The sequence below is a fragment of the Gavialis gangeticus genome, unplaced genomic scaffold, assembly GCF_001723915.1.
Source record: "Gavialis gangeticus isolate Ggan-Ray unplaced genomic scaffold, GavGan_comp1, whole genome shotgun sequence".
NCBI lineage: Eukaryota > Metazoa > Chordata > Crocodylia > Gavialidae > Gavialis > Gavialis gangeticus.
In genome coordinates, this window is record NW_017729024.1 from 161,221,967 (window position 1) to 161,243,425 (window position 21,459).

Genomic DNA, 21,459 nt, shown 5'->3' on the forward strand with positions numbered 1-21,459 from the left:
TATGCCCCAAAGTTTAGTGTCATCGGCGAACTTAGCCAGTGCTTTTCTGACACCAGTGTCCACATCATTGATAAAGATGAAGAGAATGGTTGAAGAGAGTGGGTCCAAGGACAGAGCCTTGGGGGACGCCACTGGTTACGGAGTGCCATAATGACTCACTGCCATCAACCACTACTCTCTGGGTCCAACCTCAGAGCCAATTTCACAGCCATTGGACTGTGGTGTAGCCAAGGCTGCAGTTGGCCAATTTTTCCATGAGGAGGTCATGGGACACCAGATCAAAGGCTTTTTTCAAGTCCAGGTATATGACATCAATCTCTTCTCCTTTGTCCAGGTGATATGTCACCTGGTCATAGAAGGAGATGAGATTGGTCAAGCAAGACCTACCCACGACAAACCCGTGCTGGCTATCCCTCAGGATGTTGCCCTCAGCCAGCTTGTCCAGAAGGGTCTCCTTGATAATTTTCTCGAGAATCTTACCAGGGATTGAGGTCAAGCTGATTGGCCTATAATTCCCAGGATCTATTTTCCGCCCTTTCTTGAAGATGGGTACCACACTGACCTTCTTCCAGTCTTCGGGTACTTCACCTGAGCACCATGAATTTTTGAATATTTTTGCCAATGGTTGAGCTATGAAACCTGCCAGCTCCTTGAGTACCCTAGGGTGTAATCTGTCAGGACCAGCTGACTTGAAAGTGTCCAGCATCTCAAGGTGATCCTTTACTAGATCAACACTGATGCTGAGTATAAATATGCCCTCATCCTGGCTCTCCCACATCTTGCTAGGCAGGGCGGTCCCACTGGACTGATGAAAGACTGACGCGAATTATCCGTTAAGCAGGTTGGCCTTTTCCTAGGTGTCAGTTATTAACTGCCCCATTTGGTTCAGCAGGGGCCCAATGTTACCCTTGCTTCTTTTCTGACTCCCTATATATATGAAAAAGGACTTTTTGTTATCCTTGATATGTGAAGCCAGATGGCGCTCGGTTGCAGCCTTGGCTTTCCTGATCCGCTCCCTGCAGGTATGGACCAGTGCTGAGTAATCCTTCTTGGAGGTAATTCCAACCTTTCATCCTTTATAAGTCTCTCTTTTGAGGCATAGGAGATCCTTGAGTTACTGCTGAGCCAAGAGGGTTGCTGTGCCCTTTTGCTACCCTTCCTCCAATATGGGATGGCCATCCTTTGTACTGTCAGGATCACTCCCTTGAGTTGCAACCAGTCCTCTTGAATTACTCTGCCTGTTGAGTTGTGGTCCCTTAGGGCCTCAACAACGAGCCTCCTGAGCTTGTCAAAGACAGTTTCCTGAAGTCGAGGATTTCTGCTTTGCTGACTGACTTGCCAGCTTTGCAATGGATAGTAAAGGTGATCAGTTTGTGGTCACTATCACCCAACTTTCCAGTGATTCTTAGGTCATTGACTATGTCATCCCCTGTGGCCAGTATCAGGTCCAACAATGCTTTGCCTCTCGTCAGCCCATAGACTTCTTGAGTCAGGTAGAGCTCATCCACACGTGAGGAAGCTTTGCGACCGATCGGATTTGGCCGCATACTCTTCTCATGAGATATCCGGGTAGTTGAAGTCTCCTATGACAACCATGCACCAAGAGCATGCAGCCTCAGCCAGTTCCCTGGTGAATTCCTGGTCCAGCTCTTTCTTCTGGTTAGGAGATTTGTAGTAGACTCCTGCCATGATGTCCCCTGAGCCACGTTCCCCAAGTATTTTGACCCAGAGAGACTCCAGTCATCCCTCCTGGGTGCCAATGTAAATTTGGAGGGACATGTAGCTGTCCTTGACATAGAGGGCTACCCCCCACCCCTTTTATCTGCGTGATCATGCCTGTACAGGGTATAGTCATCTATACCTGTCACCCAATCATAGGTGGAGTCCCACCAGGTCTCCGTTATCCCTATGAGGTTGTAGTTATTTTTGTTTAGCAAGAGGACCAGTTCCTCTTGTTTATTTCCCAGGCTCCTGGCACTGGTGTACAGGCAGGCAAGTGTCCAATTGGGGGCCCTTGCCTTCCCTACTGATCGTTCTGGAGCTAGGGTAGAGGTGGGTTCCCTTAAGTGCCTTGGCCCGCTGGATTTACAAGAGTTACCCAGTGGGCCAGCAGTGGCGGTAATCCCCACAACCCCCAGCGGGCTTAGTTTAAAGCCCGTTCATGCAGGTCAACCAGTCTGGCTGAGAAGAGCCTCCTCCCCAGTGGAGTGAGCTGGAGGCCGTCTCTCCCCAGCAGACCACCTCCTCTCTCACGAGTGGACTGTGATCATGGAAGCCAAAGTCTTCACGATGACACCAGCACCGCAGTCTTTGGTTGACTACCTCAACCATCTCTCCCTCCTCTGCCCATGGCCCACAACCAGGAGGAGCAAGGAAAAGACCATCTGCACCCCCAACCCCCTAAGCTCCCCTCCCAGAACCCTGTAGTCTTTCATGACCCAGCTGGGATTGCTCTGTGACATGTCATTTGTGCCCATGTGGATAAGGAGCATAGGGTAGTGGTCGGAGGCCTGGATAATCTTTGGTATCCTCTCTGCTATGGCCTTGATGTGGGCCCCTGGGAAGTAGCAGACCTCCTGGGCTAGGGGGTCGGGGTGGCAGATTGCCACCTCAGTCGCCCCTCAGGAGGGAGTCTCCCATGATGACCACTCTGCGTTTCGTCTTCGGGAGAGTAGGGGTGGGTGATCCTCCCTTGCCTGCAGGAGCTGGCATCTCCACAGGCTCAACTGGGGCTGCAAGGGGTCCATACCTGTTGCAGAGCCCCAGAGGGGAGGGGATATTGGTGCGGCGGGCCTTGGGGCCCTTGAACACCTTGTTCCAACCCCTTGGCTGGACAGTATGGGAGATCCCCGAGTCCTCCCTTGTCCTAGGAGGTGACCTTGGTCTACCCTTTGCCTCCAGGGGGTTAAGGGCTTGGCAGTAGGAGTCAATCTCCTGCTCACCATCCCTGATGGCACACAGTCTCTGGACTGTGGCCTGGAGCTCCTCAATCTGATTCTCCAGAGACTCCAAAGTGGAGCAAACCCTGCAAGGGGAGGTGGCAATGCTCCCAGTCTCATGAGCCTGGAAACATGCCAGGCAGCCCCCGCAGCCAAGAGCCAGGGGCTTCATCTGTGTGGAGCCCAGAACCATGGGTTCTGTCTGGGTGGAGGCCTCTGAGGTGCCAGAGTGGGAGGCTGCAGACTCCAAGGGGACCCTTGAACTACAGCGTGTGCCCATCTGCATCGTGCTGCTGGTAGGCCGGCTACTGATGGGACTGCCTACCCTAGGGGGAATCACTGGCAGGGTTGCGGGCACTCCCATTCACGCTCCTGCACAAACTCCTAGGCTAACTTGTGCGCCGGGCCCAGAAGTGCATGTGTTTGTGCAGCATGTTCACAAGGTTCCGGCAGCATGGCTCCCTGGGCGGGCTGGGCAAAGTAGGAGCCGGGGGGGTGTGATCCTCCTTGGCTCCACTTGGCCGCCTCCCGGCTGGCTATGTTGCTCCCACCATGGGCCCCTGTTTACCTGTGAGCAGGCCGGGGCTCATTGTGGGTCCTGGGGTCTGTCCTTGGGCTCACGGGGGTGCAGCAGGCTTTCACCTGTGCATCTTGCACTGGAGCCAAGACCCGACTAAACTTTCTTGATATTCTAGTACCAGCTCTCAGTGCTGAAGAGTGTTGATAATTTAGCCCAACATCTATGAAAGGCTGAATCAAAACCCTGTTTCTGGATAAACTTAACATTTGGGAATGTGAAGGCTTAAACACCAGATTTGCATCATATGTTGCCCTCCAAAACCCCTTTTTTGCTTTAAATAATAACTTTTATTATATACAAATAGCTGTAAATTGCTAAATATCCAACTGCATGAAAGAAAATTGCACATAACAGGAAAAAGTATGATAATGGAAGTACATAATATTATATTTAAGTTACAGCCTTTAAAGTTGCTTTATGGCCCCTTTGGAATTTTTAATTTGAACTACCTTGACAGGGTACTATGTTTTGGAAAGTTCTGAGCACCTGACCTTCTGGAACAGTCACAAACTCTGCCACGACCGATTCAGGCTGGACATAAGAAAGAACTTCTTCACTGTCTGAGCCCCCGAGGTTTGGAATAGACTGCTGCCAGAGGCGGTCCAAGCACCCACTTTGAATGCCTTCAAGACACATTTGGATGTTTATCTTGCTGGGATCCTATGATCCCTGCTTACTTCCTGCCCCTAGGGCAATGGGCTGGACTCGATGATTCTCCAGGGTCCCTTCCAGCCCAAATGTCTATGAAGTCTCTGAAATGAAAGCAAACCCTTTTAAGGCAAACTGAGATTCCCCCAAAACATAAACAGTGCTTGAAAATCTTGGAGTTTCTACTCAGAAGACTGTTGTAGCTTTTTTTTCCTTTCTTTTACAGAATATCTGCCAGACACTCTGGTGCTCTGTGAAAGGTTCTTGCCGATCAAAACTAGATGCTGCTGCAGATGGAACCAGATGTGGAGAAAACAAGGTGATTATGGGCTTCAATTGTCTGAAAAGGCATTTGGGAAAGTATGAATTGCTACTTGACAGGCTTTGTCCACTTTCCAAATTAAACTAAACGGCATCCTGTAAGGTGTGTATTATTTTTGTTCTGTTGAACTTTAGCAAACTTCCATGGAGTTTACTCATATTTGCATCTTTCTTTGCTATTAAGCTTAATCCCTGACCTTTCTCTACCAGCTCTCATTAAGTTATCATTGTTTGTCTTCTTGTCCTCCAACTGAGAGGGCTAACAAATACATTTCTTTTCAATCAATGCCAACTGAAAATCAGCAGGTAGTCAGCTTCCTAGTTCAGAGCAATTGCAAGATATGACCTCAATACTTCTCCATATTATGCCCAGCTGGTGCTTGCTAAAAGAGCCAGGCTATCCAGTCTTGTCTGGATTTGTCTAATTGCTGGAATCCAAATACTTGTGCATTTGGATTTGGATTCCCTCTGATTCCATGCTAGGCAGACTCTTCTGGGCTTATAATTGCTTTTCATCTTATAAAGAGAGACTAGAAATGGTTTCCGGACCTCTTTTGAGAAAGCTTTAAAGCCTGCCTAGCTTTTTCCTGCCTAGCTTCTTTTTAAAGATCCGAGGGTGGAACCCGAGATCAGGGAGAAACTCCACAATCTTGACCTTTCCAGCCTGAAATTTTTACAAGGCTTGGTGCAGCTCAGCAGCACTGCTGCCCTTTGAACATGACTTCCCTGTAGGCCAGCGTGTTCAAAGAGTGGTCATGCAGCTGGGCTGTGCATGCTGCTCTTAAATGCCTGCATACATGGGAACACATTCAAAATTAAGCATGACACAAACCAGCCATGAAGGTGTTCCATATTTAATGTGAAACATGGCATGTTATGGTGTCTTAACCATGCAACCAGGGGCCTCAGTGACAGGAAGTGTTCAAGAGGAAAATCCATTAATGAATTAAAAATTAGAAGTCCCAGAATCAAAGTGTAGTACAAGTAGGAGGAATGGAATAAAATGAAGGATGAGAAGATTTCAAGCTAAAAATCAAGGGAAAATTTCTGGTGATCTGTTTAGCTGAAGAATAATTTCTAAGAGTATATGGTAGAATCTTTTCTCACATAGTTACATGCTAACTAAGAAATGCACTGCTGGTTACACTCCTGCAGTGATAGGGAGAAAATAACTGACAGCTGTGTGTATTACTGTACCATATTTTTTATAGCTCGGGTCATTGTGTTAATTTCCTCAGTTGCAATTCTTTCTAGAATATGTGAATGAGGACAGCACAACAGCTGTAAAGATCATAGAAAAGCAGATCATAGAATAGTGGGGCTGGAAGGTATCTCAGGAGGTCATCTAGTCCAAACCCCTGCTCAAGCATGATGGTCTTGGCTCCTTCTCCCTGATGGCAGACTTATCCTGTTAAAAAGAAGTGTCCCTTATGTGTTAGGTGTTCCCAGCATAGTTTCATATCTTTTAGAGAAACACTGGACTCTCCATTTGAATATCTCAGATGCCAAAATTAATTAGAACAAGCCTGTGGCTAATTGCTATCTTTGAAAGACAGGCTTTGAAATGCTTCCATAATGTAAATAAGAATCACACTGTTGTTGTCTTCATAAAAGATTATGCTTAGTGGCATAGGTGACATGGAAGTGCTATCAGTGGGGAGGCACAATTCCATGCCACTGCCCCTGCCCCCACCCCTGCTGCTGCCAGGTGTTGGGTCCAGCCAGGAGGGCATATGCCCTCCCCCTCCCCAATTCCCCTCTGATACGTTGCTTATGCTGAGTGTTCTAGAAACTTTTCTATTCAAAATAAGTTCCTTTTCCCCCAGTTTCTAGAAAATTGTTCTTTCATTTTTTCATTGCAACCTTTCATGTTCCTTTGGCCGGCTCAGGTATAAATGCACATTCCTAACACTCTAAAAGAAAGATCTTGAGAATATGAAGTTGTAACCCAGTAGTCATATTTTGTTCAAAATAGCAAGGCCTTAGGGCTTCAAAGTTGCTATAGGCAAAATATTAAAATCTTTCACCAGCTGGCAAGCTAAGTGTCTGGGAGACTATACGCTGAAGTCCCTAGGGGCACTGGGGAAAATGTGTCTGAGCCTCACCTGGGGGAAAATTGTAAAGCATGTGTCCTTTCCTCTGCAGAGGCACTCTTTACTAGGAAAGTACTGCAGGATTGGTTTCCACACCTTCTTTGTGTTACATGGAGGGAAACATCCATTCCTGCTTTATATTATGCTATCCTAATAATTAAAATTCTCCTTATCATTTTTATCCTCTACTTCTGTGATTCGCTGCTCACTCCTTTTCATTAAAGGTGATTAAGCATGGAAGCTATGCAACAGAACAAGAAATCTCTCACCTGATAATTTTCTCAGTGTTAGTGGCTGCTGTCTCTCATTCAACCCATACCACTAATTTGGTAAATGACCAGAAAACGCATTGAAATGTTTCTCTGGTGGGAGGCTGTAGGAGTGGACAGACTGAACAGTTATAAACTGTAAAAAGAAGTAGAGGGAGAATTTACTGTGGTTCAGCTGACTTAACACTTTTTTTGTCTATCCATTCCAGCCTGCAATAAGTAGAGGCTAACCTGAAATAATTTAGTGTGTATTTCATTTAGGGTTATAACAAATGCCAGCACCTTCTGCAATGTACATTTCTTTGGCATTTGCTCTGTTTGTGTGTATATTGGATTGTATTACATTGTATCACATAACATAACATTATATTATATATGAATATATTATATGAATTTGACATGCATATAATTTGTATAGTAAGATCCGATTAAAAACCAACATGAGCCCTACCAAAACACGACATTCCTCTGTGCACAGTTTCTGGGAGAAGATGAGTGAACAAACAAATGACAGACATTAGTTACATCAGCTAACACACCACTGAAAAGCACTAGTCAGTATGTTGAAGAGTGTGCAGTAAATACCACCATAAAAAATAGTGGATGAGACAAGACTGAAATCCTGGCCATTTGTGGTAGTTAAAATTAATTGGATCTCTCCAGCTTCCAGTGGAGGCAATTGCTTTTTGCCAGTCAAAATTCCCCCTGGGATTTCATTTGTAGTCCATTTAATTTCACAGGAGGCTATATAATAGTGGAAGCTATAATCATAAAATCATAGAAAATTAGGGTTGGAAAGGACCTCAGGAGCTCATTTAGTCCAACCCCCTCCTCAAAGCAGGACCATCCCCAACTAGATCATTTCAGGCAAGGCTCTGTCTAGCCAGGTCTTAAAAACCTCCAAGGATGAAGACTCCACAACTTCTCTGGGTAACCTGTTCTAGTGCTTTCCTACCCTCCATGAATGACACGTGCCTTCAGAGGCTGGGGGGGGATGGTGACCACCCGCAGACAGTGGTGTTGGTGATGGGGGTGTGGCAGAGGTAAGCAGGGACCATCCTCAGGCGGCCATAGAGGTGTCAGTGGTGAGGAGGGGACGGGCAGTGAGCAGGAACCACCTCCAGCTGCCATTTGAACTGTCGTGTGTGGCAAGCAGGGACTGCCTGCAGCCACCAGCAGTTGCGTCAGTGGCGGGGGGGGCAGCGGTGACAGGCAGTGGCTTCGGTGGCAGCCAATCTCGGGGGGGCACATGCCCCCCCGTCCCCCTCCTACATATCACCTATGCTACCCTCCTAGAGAGAAAGTGTTTCTTAACATCTAACCTAAGCTTTCCTTCCTGCAACTTGCTACAAATGGTCATTGTTCCTTGTTCTGCCAACTGCCACCACTGAGAATAGTATAGCTCTATCTTTGTTATAACCGCTTTTCAGGTAGTTGAAGGCTGCTATTAATTCCCCCCTCAGTTTTCTTTTCTCCAGACTAAATCAGCCCAGTTCCCTCAGCCTTTCCTCAGAAGTCATGTGTCCCAGCTCCCTAGCTATGTTTATTGCCCATTGCTGGACTCTCTTCAATTTGTCTACATAATTTCTGTAGTGGGGGCCCAAAACTGAACACAGTTCTCCAAATATGGCCTCACCAGTGCTGAGCAGAAAGGAATAATTACTTCCCTTGATCTTCTAGCAACTCTCCTACTAATGCAGCCCAGTATGCTGTTAGCCTTCTTCGCAACAAGGGCACACTGTTGGCTCGTGTTCAACTTATTGTCTGCTGTAACTCCTAGGTCCTTTTCTGAAGAGCCAGTCTGGCCCCAGCCTGTACTGTGCATGGGTTAGTTCTGTCCTAAGGGCAGGATTTGGAACTTATCCTTATTGAATCTTACGACATTTCTTTTGGTCCAGTCCTCAAACTTGTTGAGGTCTCTCTGAATCCTAACCATGTTCTCCAGTGTATCTATTACTAGGGCACACCCGGGTCAAAGCGCTGCTTCGTTAGGCTTCCCAAAGTGCTTTGGAGCTTCCAAAGAGCTTCAGAGCCGCCTTGGAGATCCAGCCATAGGGTATAATGGGGAAACAATAAGCTATCTAGAACTTTGTTGTTTTTTGTCCGATTTGGATGAAAATTTTCAGAGGTGGTAGACTCTGCAGAGAGCATGAAGCCTTCCAAGCTTCAAGAACATCAGTGCAGCGGTTTGGGGAGACCTGCACCCCAAATTCTTGAAAGCAAACCTGCACCCCAAATTCTTGAAAGCAAAACTAATGTCACGTCTAGGTATTACAACATAGGGGGGTGAAAACTACAGGGCTGGTAGCTCTTGCTGAGGCCACAAAGCCTGCCAAGTTTCAAGAAGATCTGTGCAGGGGCTTGGGATGATCTGCCCCTCAAGCTGTGGACAAGCAAAACTTGTGCCATGGGTGACACTGCATGTGTTAAGGCACAGCGGGGTGACAGCTGCAGGGATGGTGGCCCCTGCTGTGGCCATGACACCTGCCAGCTGTCAAGGAGATCAGTGCAGGGGGGTTCATGTATGCAGCCTCATGAGGAGAGGCTGAGAGGCATGAGACTCTCCAGTCTGGAGAAGAAAAGGCTCTGTGGGGACCTGGTGGCAGCCTATAAGTATATAAGTAGTGTGCATCAGGAACTGGGAGAACATCTGTTTACCAGGACACCCCAAGGGAAGACAAGGTCTAACAGTCACAAACTGTTGGAAAACCATTTTAGACTGGACATAAGGAAAAACTTCTTTACCGTCCGAGTCTCCAGAGTTTGAAATAAACTCCCCCCATAAGTGGTGCAAGCACCTACTTTGCATATGTTTAAGAAATGCCTGGATGTGCACCTTGCTGGGGTCATCTGCCCCAGCTGACTTTCCTGCTCTTTGGGCAGAGGGCTGGACCCGATGATCTCACAAAGTCCCTTCCAGCCCTAATGTCTATGAAATCTTACTACTGCCTCTTCAAGGGGCCTAAAGCCTAACTTTGTGTGACATAGGGCACATCTACATGTACATTTAAGTGCAAGTGAATTTAATAGGCATTAAGCTAATGCACATTAAGCGATTTTTGGCAGGTGTCTATACTTTCAGGACTTGGGGCTAAAGTTAGTCCCAAATCCCTGGACTTGGCACTAAAGTTAGTCCCAAGTCTCTGCAGCCCTGCCATGTGCCCCTGTGGCCACTGTGGGGAGCTCCAATCTCTGGCCACATGGCTTCTAGCTCTTTGCAGCCATGTTGAAGCCAGAGCCAGCTGCCAGCAACTAGCAGCCATCTGGTAAACTCTGATCCCTGGCTAGCCCCTTCTCTGCCCAGAAGCCGCATGCCCAGCTCAGGAGCAGCATGCAGCAGTGCCTTCCTTGCTTACCTTGCCCACCTGTGCCAGGGCTGCTCCAGCCTCTGCCCCTACTCCTGCCCCTGCCCCTGTCCCTGCCAGCGATGCCCAGTGCCCTGCTGCTCCAGCCCAGCCCCTGCCAGTGCTGACCAGTGGCTCATACTGCTGCTGGCCATGGTGGTGGCCCTGCTGGCCCCAGGAGGCTCCCCCCCATCCAGGCCCCAGGACAGCCATGCACCCACCAGCATGGCCCAGGGCACTGGTTGTGGGAGGACCTGGCTGACTCCCTCCTCCTACACTCCCCACTCCAGCCTGCCTGCCCCACAGCCCCCCCCCCCATTCCCTGTCAACCCGCAGCACCAGTCTCAGCACATGCACATGGGTGAAACAAAAAATACTTTATTACTCTCACAGTGCCCATCCCCATTCGTTCCCCCTCAACAAACAGAACTCCTTCCTTCCTCCCCCCTCAACCAACAGAGCCCCTCCACCACCCTCCCCACCCACTGATAATAAAAAACCCACTAATAAGTGGAAAACTATATACAAGGGAAAAACTATACACAAGGGGAAAACTATATACAATATTTACAATATAATGAATCTTCATGAGCAGAGTGTGGGGTTGTGGGTGGGGGACGGGATGCTAGGGAGCAGAGCCCCAGGTCAGGGGCTGGATATTTCCTGGGGCGAGGCTCAGGCTGGCACCCTAGTGGCAGGGCAGATCCTGCACTAAAGTTAGTTCCTGGTCGTGTCTACAACATACGTTAGTGTGTATTAAATAATCAGGCCTAAACTTTATACGTGCATTTGTAGGTATCAAATGTAGGCATGATTAGCCTACATTAATGTGCGTTAAGGGCATGCACGTGTAGATGCACACTACAGCTGTGCAAAATTTTGCCCAATGTTTCATTTTGAAGATGTTTCAATGCGTTTCAAGCTCGAAACAGTGAAATCTAAATGAAGCAAAAGCCTTTGAAACAGGTTCAAGGGCACTTGAAACATTTTGAAAGATTCAAAATTTTTCGAGTTTTGAAGCCAGGCTTACTTGGCTTCAGTGCCAGTCCCAGCCAGCAGCACCAGCCTCCTGTCATCCAGCAGGAAGATCAGGGGCTCACCTGCACCCCCAGGAGCAGTCTGGCACAGCCCCTGCAGCTCTCCCGGGGGTGCAGGTGAGCCCCTAATCTGCTTGCTGGCTCACAGGAGGCTGGTTCTGCTGCCTGGGGCAGTGGCAGCCAGGGCTGTCCCTAGGGGGCCCTGAATCAGGATGACCACCCTGGGCCCTGCACTTTGGGGGGCCCTGCAGAGCTGGGCAGAGTGGCTGTGGTGACTCTGCACTGCCACCACTGGCTTCGTGTCCAGCCACTCACTACTCTCCCCCCCCCAACCAGCGCTGCCAGTGGCGGCAGCTTCTTTGCATCCAGGTTGCATGGGATCAGGGCAGGGGTGGGTCTCCACATGAGCTGATTTGCCCCGGGCCCCGCACCCCACACCCTCCTTGGGTTGGCTTTGGCAGCAACCCACACCCAGTGCCGGGTGCCAATCTTGCTGGTGCTGGGTGCGGGCTGCTGCCAGAGCAGACCTGAGGCGGATGAGGGTGCAGGGCTCAAGGAAAATCAGTTCATGCAGGGACTCACCCCCGCCTTGATCCCACACACCCTGGATGTGAAGAAGCCGCTGTCGCCATCAGCAGTGGCACCAGCTGGTAGGTGTGGGGGGAGCGAGTGGTGGCAGCGGCAGCTTCATTGCATCCAGGGCGCATGGGATTGAGTGGGGGCTGGGTCTCCGCATAAGCTGATTTGCCCCAGGCTCCGCACCCTCCTCGGGTCAGCTCTGGCAGCAGCCCGCACCCAGCACCGGGAAGATTGGCACCCAGCACTGGGTGTGAACTGCTGCCAGAGTCGACCCAAGGAGGGTGCAGGGTGCAGTGCCCAGGGCAAATCAGCTTATGTGGGGACCTGTTCCTGCTCCAATCCTGCTGGGCGCAGCCCATGCCAGGAAGATCAGTGCTGCCACTGGCCCCAGCCAGCAGGCAGATTGGGGGCTTGCCTGCACTCCCAGGAGGGCTGCGGGGGCTGTGCCAGACTGCTCCCAGGGGTTCAGGCCCCCAAACTGCCTGCCAGATGACAGAAGGCTGGTGCTGCTGGCTGGGGCCAGGATCTTCCCAGCGCTGGGTGCAGAAGAGCCTATAGGTGAAATGTTGAAACAGCATCAAAACAAAACGGAACAGTGCTTTCGAAATTAAACAAAACTTGAAACACTGTTCCGTCGAAACGGAAGTCGAAGCAGAATGGTGCTGTTTCGCACAACCCTAATACACACCTGTAGTGCGTATTAACATAGTTTAATGCATATTAATGTGTCTCATGTAGATACGCCCATAGAGTAAGTTATCCTAGAAACACATTCGGCATTTTGACATGTGCTCCTGACTCAGCACCGGGCTTTCTTTTATTAGTGATATGCGTTAATTAAAAGCGCCCCGTGCTGCATCAGATGCAGGTGTATAAGTGGCACAACACACATCAGTGCTGAGAAAATGGCGGTGGTATGCTTTGAACTAAAGCACATAGAATGTGTGTAAGTGTCCAGACACTTAATTGAGTCTGCTGGAGCACAGAAATTGATGTGCTCCGGCAGCCTTCCATGACATGTGCATTAGCGTCACAGTGCGTCTCCATGCTGAAAAGGGGGTGGCAGTATGCTTTGAAATAAAACACACTTTAGATTCATAGATTCATAGACATTAGGGGCTGGAAGGGACCTTGCGAGATCATTGAGTCCAGCCCCCCTGCCCTAGGCAGAAAGTCTGCTAGGGTCAAATGACCCATGCAAGAGAAGCATCCAAACACCATTTGAATGAGTCCAGACTAGGTGCTTGCACCACCTCTGGGGGGAATGTGTTCCACACCTGTACACGCGGACCATAAAGAAGTTTTTCCTTATGTCTAGTCTAAACCGGCCTTCCAGAAGGTTGTGGCTATTAGATCTTGTTATCCCTTGGGGAGCCCTGGTGAACAACTGTTCTCCCAGATCCTGGTGCACCCCCCTCGTACAGTTATAGGCTGCCACCAAGTCCCCCTGAGCCTTCTTTTCTCCAGGCTGAAGAGTCCCATGAGTGCTTGAGTTCAAAGTGCCCTGCTGCCATTTTTTCAGCATGGGGACGCACAGTAATGTTTGTCCATAAAAATACATTAAGGTGCCACAGTGAGTCCCCTAATTGTGTCTGTGTATTTTGATACATCAGATTAGACCCTCAGCTGGCATAAAAGCAATTTAGCTTTTCTGAAATCAGTGGAATTATGCTTATTTACATCAGCTGAGAATTGGAAACGCAGTATTTAAAAGATACACCAGGCCCATTTTTCTAGAACTTTCTATAACCCATGCATAACTTCTGTTACTGTTTATTAATATAGCATGGAGTGCAAAGTCACGCACTTTGGGACTAACAACAATAGTTTGCTGTAAAATAGTAGTTCTTGTACTGGAAACAACAAGGGAAAAGATGGATGTCAGTGTACTGTTGATCAAAGGATGACCATAAGCAACTATTATGATGTGGCTTTGAAAAAAGCTACTGCAATTCCAGGGCAGAGTATATTCCGTAGAAACAAGAAAGCAGTCATACCCCTGTTCAGGTCAATGGTAAGACCCCATTTAGAATATTGTATACAGCCCTGGTCACCAGATTTCAAAAAAGAAGGGCCACTGGATGGTTAGAGGAGCAGAGAAACAATCTTACGAAGAGAAATTAAAAGAACTTGTCTTGTTTGTATTAGCAAAACTAAGGTTCAGAGGTGATCAGACTACTTTTTAAAATATATATATATTACATATATATTTATTACATATGTATAGCATATATAAACATATACATTGAAACTATATGTATGTATGTATGTATGTATGTAATTATAACCAATCATTTGGAGTAGAATTCTCCTTAGGAATTATCACATAACAAATTGTTCACAATAGGATGAGATAGCCTTAGAGATGGCCTGCCAGTGGTAATACTATTTAGTGCTTCTTAGCATACACAACTAATTAGTTTTCTCTTCAAGCATTCAACCCACTGTAGTATTTTCCACTGATAATTTTCTGACCTTCTGTCTTCGCTGTTTCTTCAGTGGTGCTTCACCCGTGAGTGTATTACAGTGGGCAAGAATCCAGAAGCGATTAATGGCGGATGGGGCACTTGGTCCTCCTGGTCCCATTGTACAAGGACATGTGGAGCAGGAGTTCAGAGTTCAGAGAGACAATGCAGTAACCCAGAGTAAGTCTGACACACAAATTGTTGCCATTTTGTTCAGTGTTTTTTGTGTGTTGTGCAAGGTCTTAGAGCTATTGCAGGGGTATTTATAGAAGTGGAGGCACGTTTATATCTCACCACATAATCAGCAACTACTACAGCAGGTTAATCAGTCAGCCATATTCTTCCTCATAAAACCAATTTTCTCTCAAATTTACCAGCCCAGTCTTTTTCAATCTTTATCCTGGTTTTCAGTCTTTCTTATCTTCCATGGAACTTAATTCCAGCAAAGAGAGAAAATGTTATACTTCACCTCCAGGATTACTGCATATATCAGAAACATGATTTAACGATACTACTTCAAATAATAAAAATGTTTTCAATAATTATAAGGAGGTAGAGAATATTCACCTATTCCTCAGGGGTATTCAGTAGCCACAACTCACATCTGAACCTACATCGGTTTCTTTTGGAACTTCAGAAACTCTGGCTCTGGGTCTATTGCATCTAGATAAATAGGAGGAAGGGAGATTTTTCAGAGATGCCTGAGACCATTTTTAAATAGAACTTAGGATCTTCAGGACAAAGGTACAATTACACTATTTAATGAAAGGATGGATTTAGTGCTTGTGAGTTTACATCAGCTTATCTGATGTAACTATTTCATCTGTCTACTCCGAACCCACAGTAAGTCAATCTAAATTACAGTAATTTACCCCTGAGTGGAACAGGAGGTAAATTACTGCAGTTTGGCTTCAGATATTGCAGAATGAAGCAGAGAAATGAAACAGTTACACTGGTTACAGCTACAAAGCAGTTTCTCACCCCATGAAGTATTTCATCTGTCCAGTTTGAACTCTGATTCAAAGTCAGTAAGATTTAGGCTGAGACACTTAATTCTTCTGGTTAAACAGCGAACAATACATATGAGTTCACGAGCTCAACGCTATGAGAGCTGAGTACTTGTGAAGTGCTGAGTGCATTTCATTCCTCCTGACTACGAAGTTCATTACTTTGTTGTGAATGTACTGAGCCCCACAGCTACTTGGATTTATCTGCTTACCCTGTCAGAATCTAAAAGATGTTACTGTCCAGTTGATGTGACAAGGAAACACAAAGTTAAAATAAATCTCACTTTCAAACAGACCCTAACACTCCAAAACTTCATATTTCACTTCTAGGCCACAGTTTGGAGGAAAGTACTGTACGGGAGAAAGGAAACGATATCGCATGTGTAACATTAGCCCTTGTCAGGGAGGCATGCCAACCTTTCGTCAGATGCAATGCAGTGAGTTTGACACAGTTCCCTACAAGAATGAATTCTACCAGTGGATTCCAATTTACACCACAGGTATGAAGTTATGCCAGTTAGTGCATGTTGTCTGTATGGTCAGATTCACAAAAGAGAGACAGTTGCTGTGTGAAAGAAAATGATCTGCACATGAATGTTTTATTTATGTCAGTGAAAATTGCTGTTTTTAAGAACGTATGGATGCTGGTTGGAGTTAGAGTTTCTTTAATATACAGATGCTGCATGCACTATGGGGTTGATTCTGTATGCTACTTTTAGAGTATATAGGAGACTTGAAGTAGGTGGAATTGTAATGAAACCAGTTCCAAAAGAAGAGAAGAGATTCTGCTAAATAAATCCACCACAGTTCTGCCATGTGGTTCACCTTAAAATAAAGAGCTACATTGCTAGATGCTGTCTGCATTACTTATTACAATTAAATTTGCTTTTCAGTGATGGCACAAAAGCAATTAGTGACCAGGAACTATCCAAAACCTATCCAAAAGCAATTACCATCATAAATTGTTCCTTCCTCCAAGGAAAAAAAGAAAACTGTTTAGAGGAGTTAAACTCAAAGACTGCTATTTCAATCTGACTTTAGATCTATTTTCTGTCAGTAGAATTTTCATCATATTTACTGAGTTTTTTTTCTGCCATACTCTCATCTAATAAACAAAGTATTGAAGATAGATACAGAATGAGCAGTAGTCTAGAAATATATTTTAACAAAGAAAATAAGGCTGATTGGATATTGTATGAAAGAGTGTTTTCTTTTACAAAAATACAAAAACCTAAGCCATTGTTAGTGCTAAATGCATAGGCCAAATCCAGAGACCAAATACAAAAATCATATTTTGAAATTCCCACCAATTTATGAAAAATGACATCCATTCCCTTTTGTTATGCACATGTATACCTCTATTGTAATCTGAAGACAGAGTCTGTTCCAAATATCCACTTGTGAGCAGTGCTAATGGGACTTGGGGAGAGCAATATTTTGTATTGTTTAACCTAATGCAGAATAGATGCATATATGCTATACAATATGCTTTTAAGATACCTTATAATTCATCCTTATCACACAGGGGCCATGTGCTTCTTGATCTGCTGCTCACAGACAAGAAAAAATTGGTGGGGAATGTAGAAGTAGATGACAACTTGGGCAGCAGTGACCATGACATGATTGAGTTCAGGATCCTGAGAAAAGGAAGTAAGGAAGGAGAGCAACAGAGTAAGGACCAGGGTTTGAAATACACTTTGACTCTTGGGGGAGTCTCTAAAAAAAAAATTGGGCTGCCCATCACAATGCCCTAATAAAATTGGAGACCCCCCAGGTTATGATTTTCAACTCTTACAGGTGGCCTGTTGTCTCTTATGGTGGGGACTCAGTCCCCCTGAGCTGCCTCATAATTCAAACCCTGGTAAGGACCCAGGACTCAGGGAACTGATGGGCAGGATCCCCTGGGAAGCCAGTCTGAGGGAGAAAGAGGATTCAGGGAACTACAGACCATTCAGCCTCACCTCAGTCCCTGGAAAACTTATGGAGCAGATCCTCAAGGAATCCATTTCTAAGCACTTGGAAGAGAAGAAGGTGATTAGGAGCAGTCAGCATGGATTCACCAGGGGCAAGTCATGTCTGACCAACCTGATTGCCTTCCATGATGAGGTGACTGGCTCTGTGGATGCAGAGAGGGCAATGGATGTGATATAGCTTGACTTTAGCAAAGCTTTTGATAGAATCTCCCACAATATTATCACCATCAAGCTAAGGAAGTAAGGTTTAGATGAATGACTGTAAGGTGGATAGAAAACTGGCTGGAGCATCAGGCTCGGAGGGTAGTAATCAATGGCTTCATTTCTAGTTGGCAGCCAGTAAGAAAGTAAGTCATGGGTCCAGCAGGAGAACAAGCAAGAGTAGCAGAGCCCAGGTCTCAACCATTTCATGATAGTTCCCTACCCAGTAGGTTATAGAGGCACATTCCCTCTTGCTGCGCGGCTCTGATTTCATTCCCTCAGGCTGTGGAGGGCCTGAACACAAGCCTCCACTCCTAGCCAAGTGCTTTAATCATGAGGATGTTATACGAAAGTGGGCACTATTACCCACTTACCTACAAAGAAGTGGCTGCACTCAGAAACAGGAAAAAACATTTTAAAGGAAGAGCAAAGCCTGGTTTAGGTACTTGAGTTCCTGAGAGGGCTGCACTCCTGGGTTTCCTTGTTTCTATTCTTTGCCTCCAGCCTTTCTCAATCACTCTCCAAGAGTACCTAAGTCTCTCCATTGACTATAGAGATGTCCTAGTGCTTAACCCTGATCAAACTGGATCACTTCTTTGAAGCAAGGCACCTATATTTTAAGTATTGCTACACCTCAGTATAGGCACCTGTGGAAGTAACCTGGCTCTAGCCCTTTATCTTCCCATGCTTCAATTCTCTATCAAAAGGGTGGGGGTGTAATAAGGTGATCTGTCACCTTCAGAGAGGGTAGCCAGCTCTGTTGAGTAGCTTCAGTCTTGGGGGAGCTACTGGTAGGGGAGTGACTCACTGGGAACTCAAAAATGCAGAGAGAAGTGGAGAAACAAATGGTGAGGGGACAGTTTGGAGGGAAGGAGTCAGCTGTCAATAGAGTGCTTGCTACAGGGAGGTGGGACCAGGCTGCTGTGCTGTGGGCCAGAGCCAGGAGTTCCCCTCCAAATGCCCTTGAGCAGGCATCAGGGCTTGGTTCTGTTTGCTTCTCTGCCTATTTGTTTGCAGTTTAAAGACTGTGTTTAAATTGGGAAGGGTGGCTTAGGGTGCAGAGAGCGAACCTGCCTGCCAGCACCCTAAGCAGCCAAGGGGATGATACAAATGCTTTCTTTGTCTGTCTTGTATATTTGAAATGTAAGTTTTTTGGGGACTGAAACTGTCTTTTGTGAAGTTCCCAATATAATGATCTTGGTTAGGGCTGTAAAGAGCTTTGGAAAATACGTGGCTAAAATAATGGCTAGGTAGATAGCAAACTTTGTCAGCGGCTGAAGTGACCCCATAATCAGGGATGTTTGTATGTGAAACATTAATGCATACTCAGAGCATCATTCTTAGAGTTATTGTTCCAGTCTGATGCATAACAAATAGAAAGGACAGGAACTGCTTTTATTTTGAGAGCGGTTCAATAGAAGGTTCCATGTTTTCTGTTCATGCCTGTTCAGGATGTTTTACTTTTCAGCAGTTGGCACAGTGGCTGTCTTTCATTCTCAGTGCATCTTGAAATGAAAGTTGATACCATGGGGAATTTTAAGCTAAAACATGAATAAGAAAATGTACAGCTGTCAAGCAACTGCTCTGCCTGTTTCATTAGAACTCCTTGAATGAAGAAATGGTTTTGCACAATTTTTCATACTGCTTGAGTGAGGAGCAGGGGACAGACTATGTGGAATTTTCATATTCTTTTTCCTGAGCAATAATGCTTGTTTTTTGTTGTTTTCTTTTTTTGAAAGAATGTGCACTTGGCATAACCAACATAAGTTAAAAGTAATGGTAGCTCCAGATAATGAAATTAAGCACAGGAGGTAGATAGCACTTACATGAGCAGAAATACAAGAATCATGCCATTTACTTGTATCACAAAAAAAAATGCTATCAAAGTGAAGGTTGACAGATGCTCCACTTGGCAGTCTTAGAGGAGATGAGGACTGAACAGGGATTTAATTTTAAATCTTTGCCTTCAAAAGCCTTTCACAGCTCCATCACTGTCAACATTGAAGCCCTTGACTTGTAACAATTATTTTCTTGAACGATACCAGTTCCAAAGCCTCCTTGCATCCCCCTGCTGTGACTCCTATCGCTGTGCTACCCCTGCCCTTTCTGCATGGAATTAGCTCCTCCATCCCAGTTCTCTGTATCACTACCTATTTCTTACTTAAGTTTCTCTAAAAAAGCAATAATTGCCTTCATCTAAAATCTCATGAGGTTCAATAAGGTCCTGCACTTAGCACAAAAGAACCTCTTGCACCACAACAGGCTGGGAACTGACTGGATAAACAGCAGCTCTCCAGAAGAGGACCTGGGGGTTACAGTTGACAATAAGCTGAATGTGAGCCAACAGTGTGCCCATGCTGCAAAGAAGGCTAATGGCATCCTGGGCTGCATTGGTAGGAGTATTGCCAGCAGATCAAGGGAAGTGATTATTCTGCTCTATTCAGCACTGGTGAGGCCACATCTGGAGTACTGTGTCCAGTTTAGGGCCCTTTCCCCTCTACAGAAAAGATGAGGACAAATTGGAGAGAGCCCTGCAGCGTACAACAAAAATGGTTAGGGAGCTGGGGAACACGACTTATGAGGAGAAGCTGATGGAGCCAGGCTTATTTAGTCTGGAGAAGAAAAGACTGAGGAGGGATTTAATAGCAGCCTTCAATTACCTGAAGGGGAGTTCCAAAGAGGATGGAGATAGACTGTTCTCAGTCTTGGCAGATGACAGAACAAGGAACAATGGCCTTAAGTTGTAGCAAGGGAAGTTTAGGTTGGATATTAGGAAGAACTTTCTCACTAAGAGGGTAGAAAAGTACTGGAGCAGGTTACCCAGAGAGGTTGTGGAATATCCATCCTTGGAGGTTTTTAAGACCCAAGTAGACAAAACCTTGGCTGGGATGATCTATTTGAGGATGGTCCTACTTTGAGCAGGGGGGTGGACTAGATGACCTCCTGAGTTCCCTTCCAACCCTAATTTTCTATGGTTTTATGATCTACAATTAGCAGAAAATAAAACACCTCCATTAAGATTTTGGGTTATCCAGAATGTTTTGTCATCTCTTTCAGTTGGACCCTAGTCCTGCAAAAGCTATGTTGATTTGAATAGGACTTCTCACATACTTAAAATTTAGTCTTTGCATGATAAGGGATTTGTACTATAAACCCTTTGATACAGAAATGGCTTTCACTTTTGTGCAGTAGATGGTGTTCTGCCTATTGACTGTACAATATAACAACAATAATAGAGGCTGAACTTCATTCTTGCTGGTTTTTTTTCATTTATTGCTGTAATTTTTATACTATTCCAAAACATTGTATTTTACATAAAATACACAGCTTTCAGATACAGTTGCTCTTCTAACACAAAGAAGGTGCAATAAAATAGTGATGTTGAGAAGGAAGACAGTTTTTGAAACAAGGAAACTGTGTAGGAAAGACTTAACTCAATGACACCTTAAGGTCAATGGATGGAGTCTCATTGAGTTCATTGGACCAGAGCCATGTACACTGGCACATTTCTTTCAAATACTTAAAAATATATATATTTTACGGAAATATATACAAAAATGTTATGATACTTTGGTTGGCTTACTTTTTATGGGCATGCTGGCTGCAGGTTTAAGCCCAAATCCAACAACACATTTAAGCCTGTGATTCACTTTAAGTGTGGCTAAATATGAATTTACATTTGCAGGCCAGAATAGGGAAAAGAACAGGTTAAAGAATATTCAGATAAGAAAAATGTATTCAAATTGTCAGGGCTTAATAAAATTCACCCTAGAGCACTTAAGGAACTAACTGGAGCAATCTCTGAACAATTGACAATTATCTTCAAGAACTCGTGAAGGACAAGGGAGATCCCAAAGGACTGGAGACAGGCAAACATAATCTATATCATTCAAAAAGAGAAAAAGGGACTTGGAAAAAGATAAACCTAACCTTGCTCTCCAGGAAGATTGTGGAGAAAGTTATTAAATAAGCAAAGTTCCTCAAAGATAATAAGGTGATAAAA

General features: G+C 45.6%; 1 protein-coding gene across 3 annotated transcripts in view; it reads left to right on the top strand.

Moving 5' to 3' along the window:
• ADAMTS12 (ADAM metallopeptidase with thrombospondin type 1 motif 12) overlaps positions 1–21,459 on the top strand; it is a 474,912-nt gene that overhangs the window by 289,363 nt on the left and 164,090 nt on the right. For all 3 annotated transcript variants that reach the window (XR_002097463.1, XM_019517990.1, XM_019517991.1), the window contains exons 10-12: positions 4,394–4,486; positions 14,310–14,455; positions 15,613–15,782. Coding sequence is in view for 2 of the 3 variants with exons in the window: in XM_019517990.1 (XP_019373535.1) it covers positions 4,394–4,486; positions 14,310–14,455; positions 15,613–15,782 (409 nt within the window). In the remaining variant the exon portion in view is untranslated. The remainder of the gene's footprint in view (positions 1–4,393; positions 4,487–14,309; positions 14,456–15,612; positions 15,783–21,459) is intronic.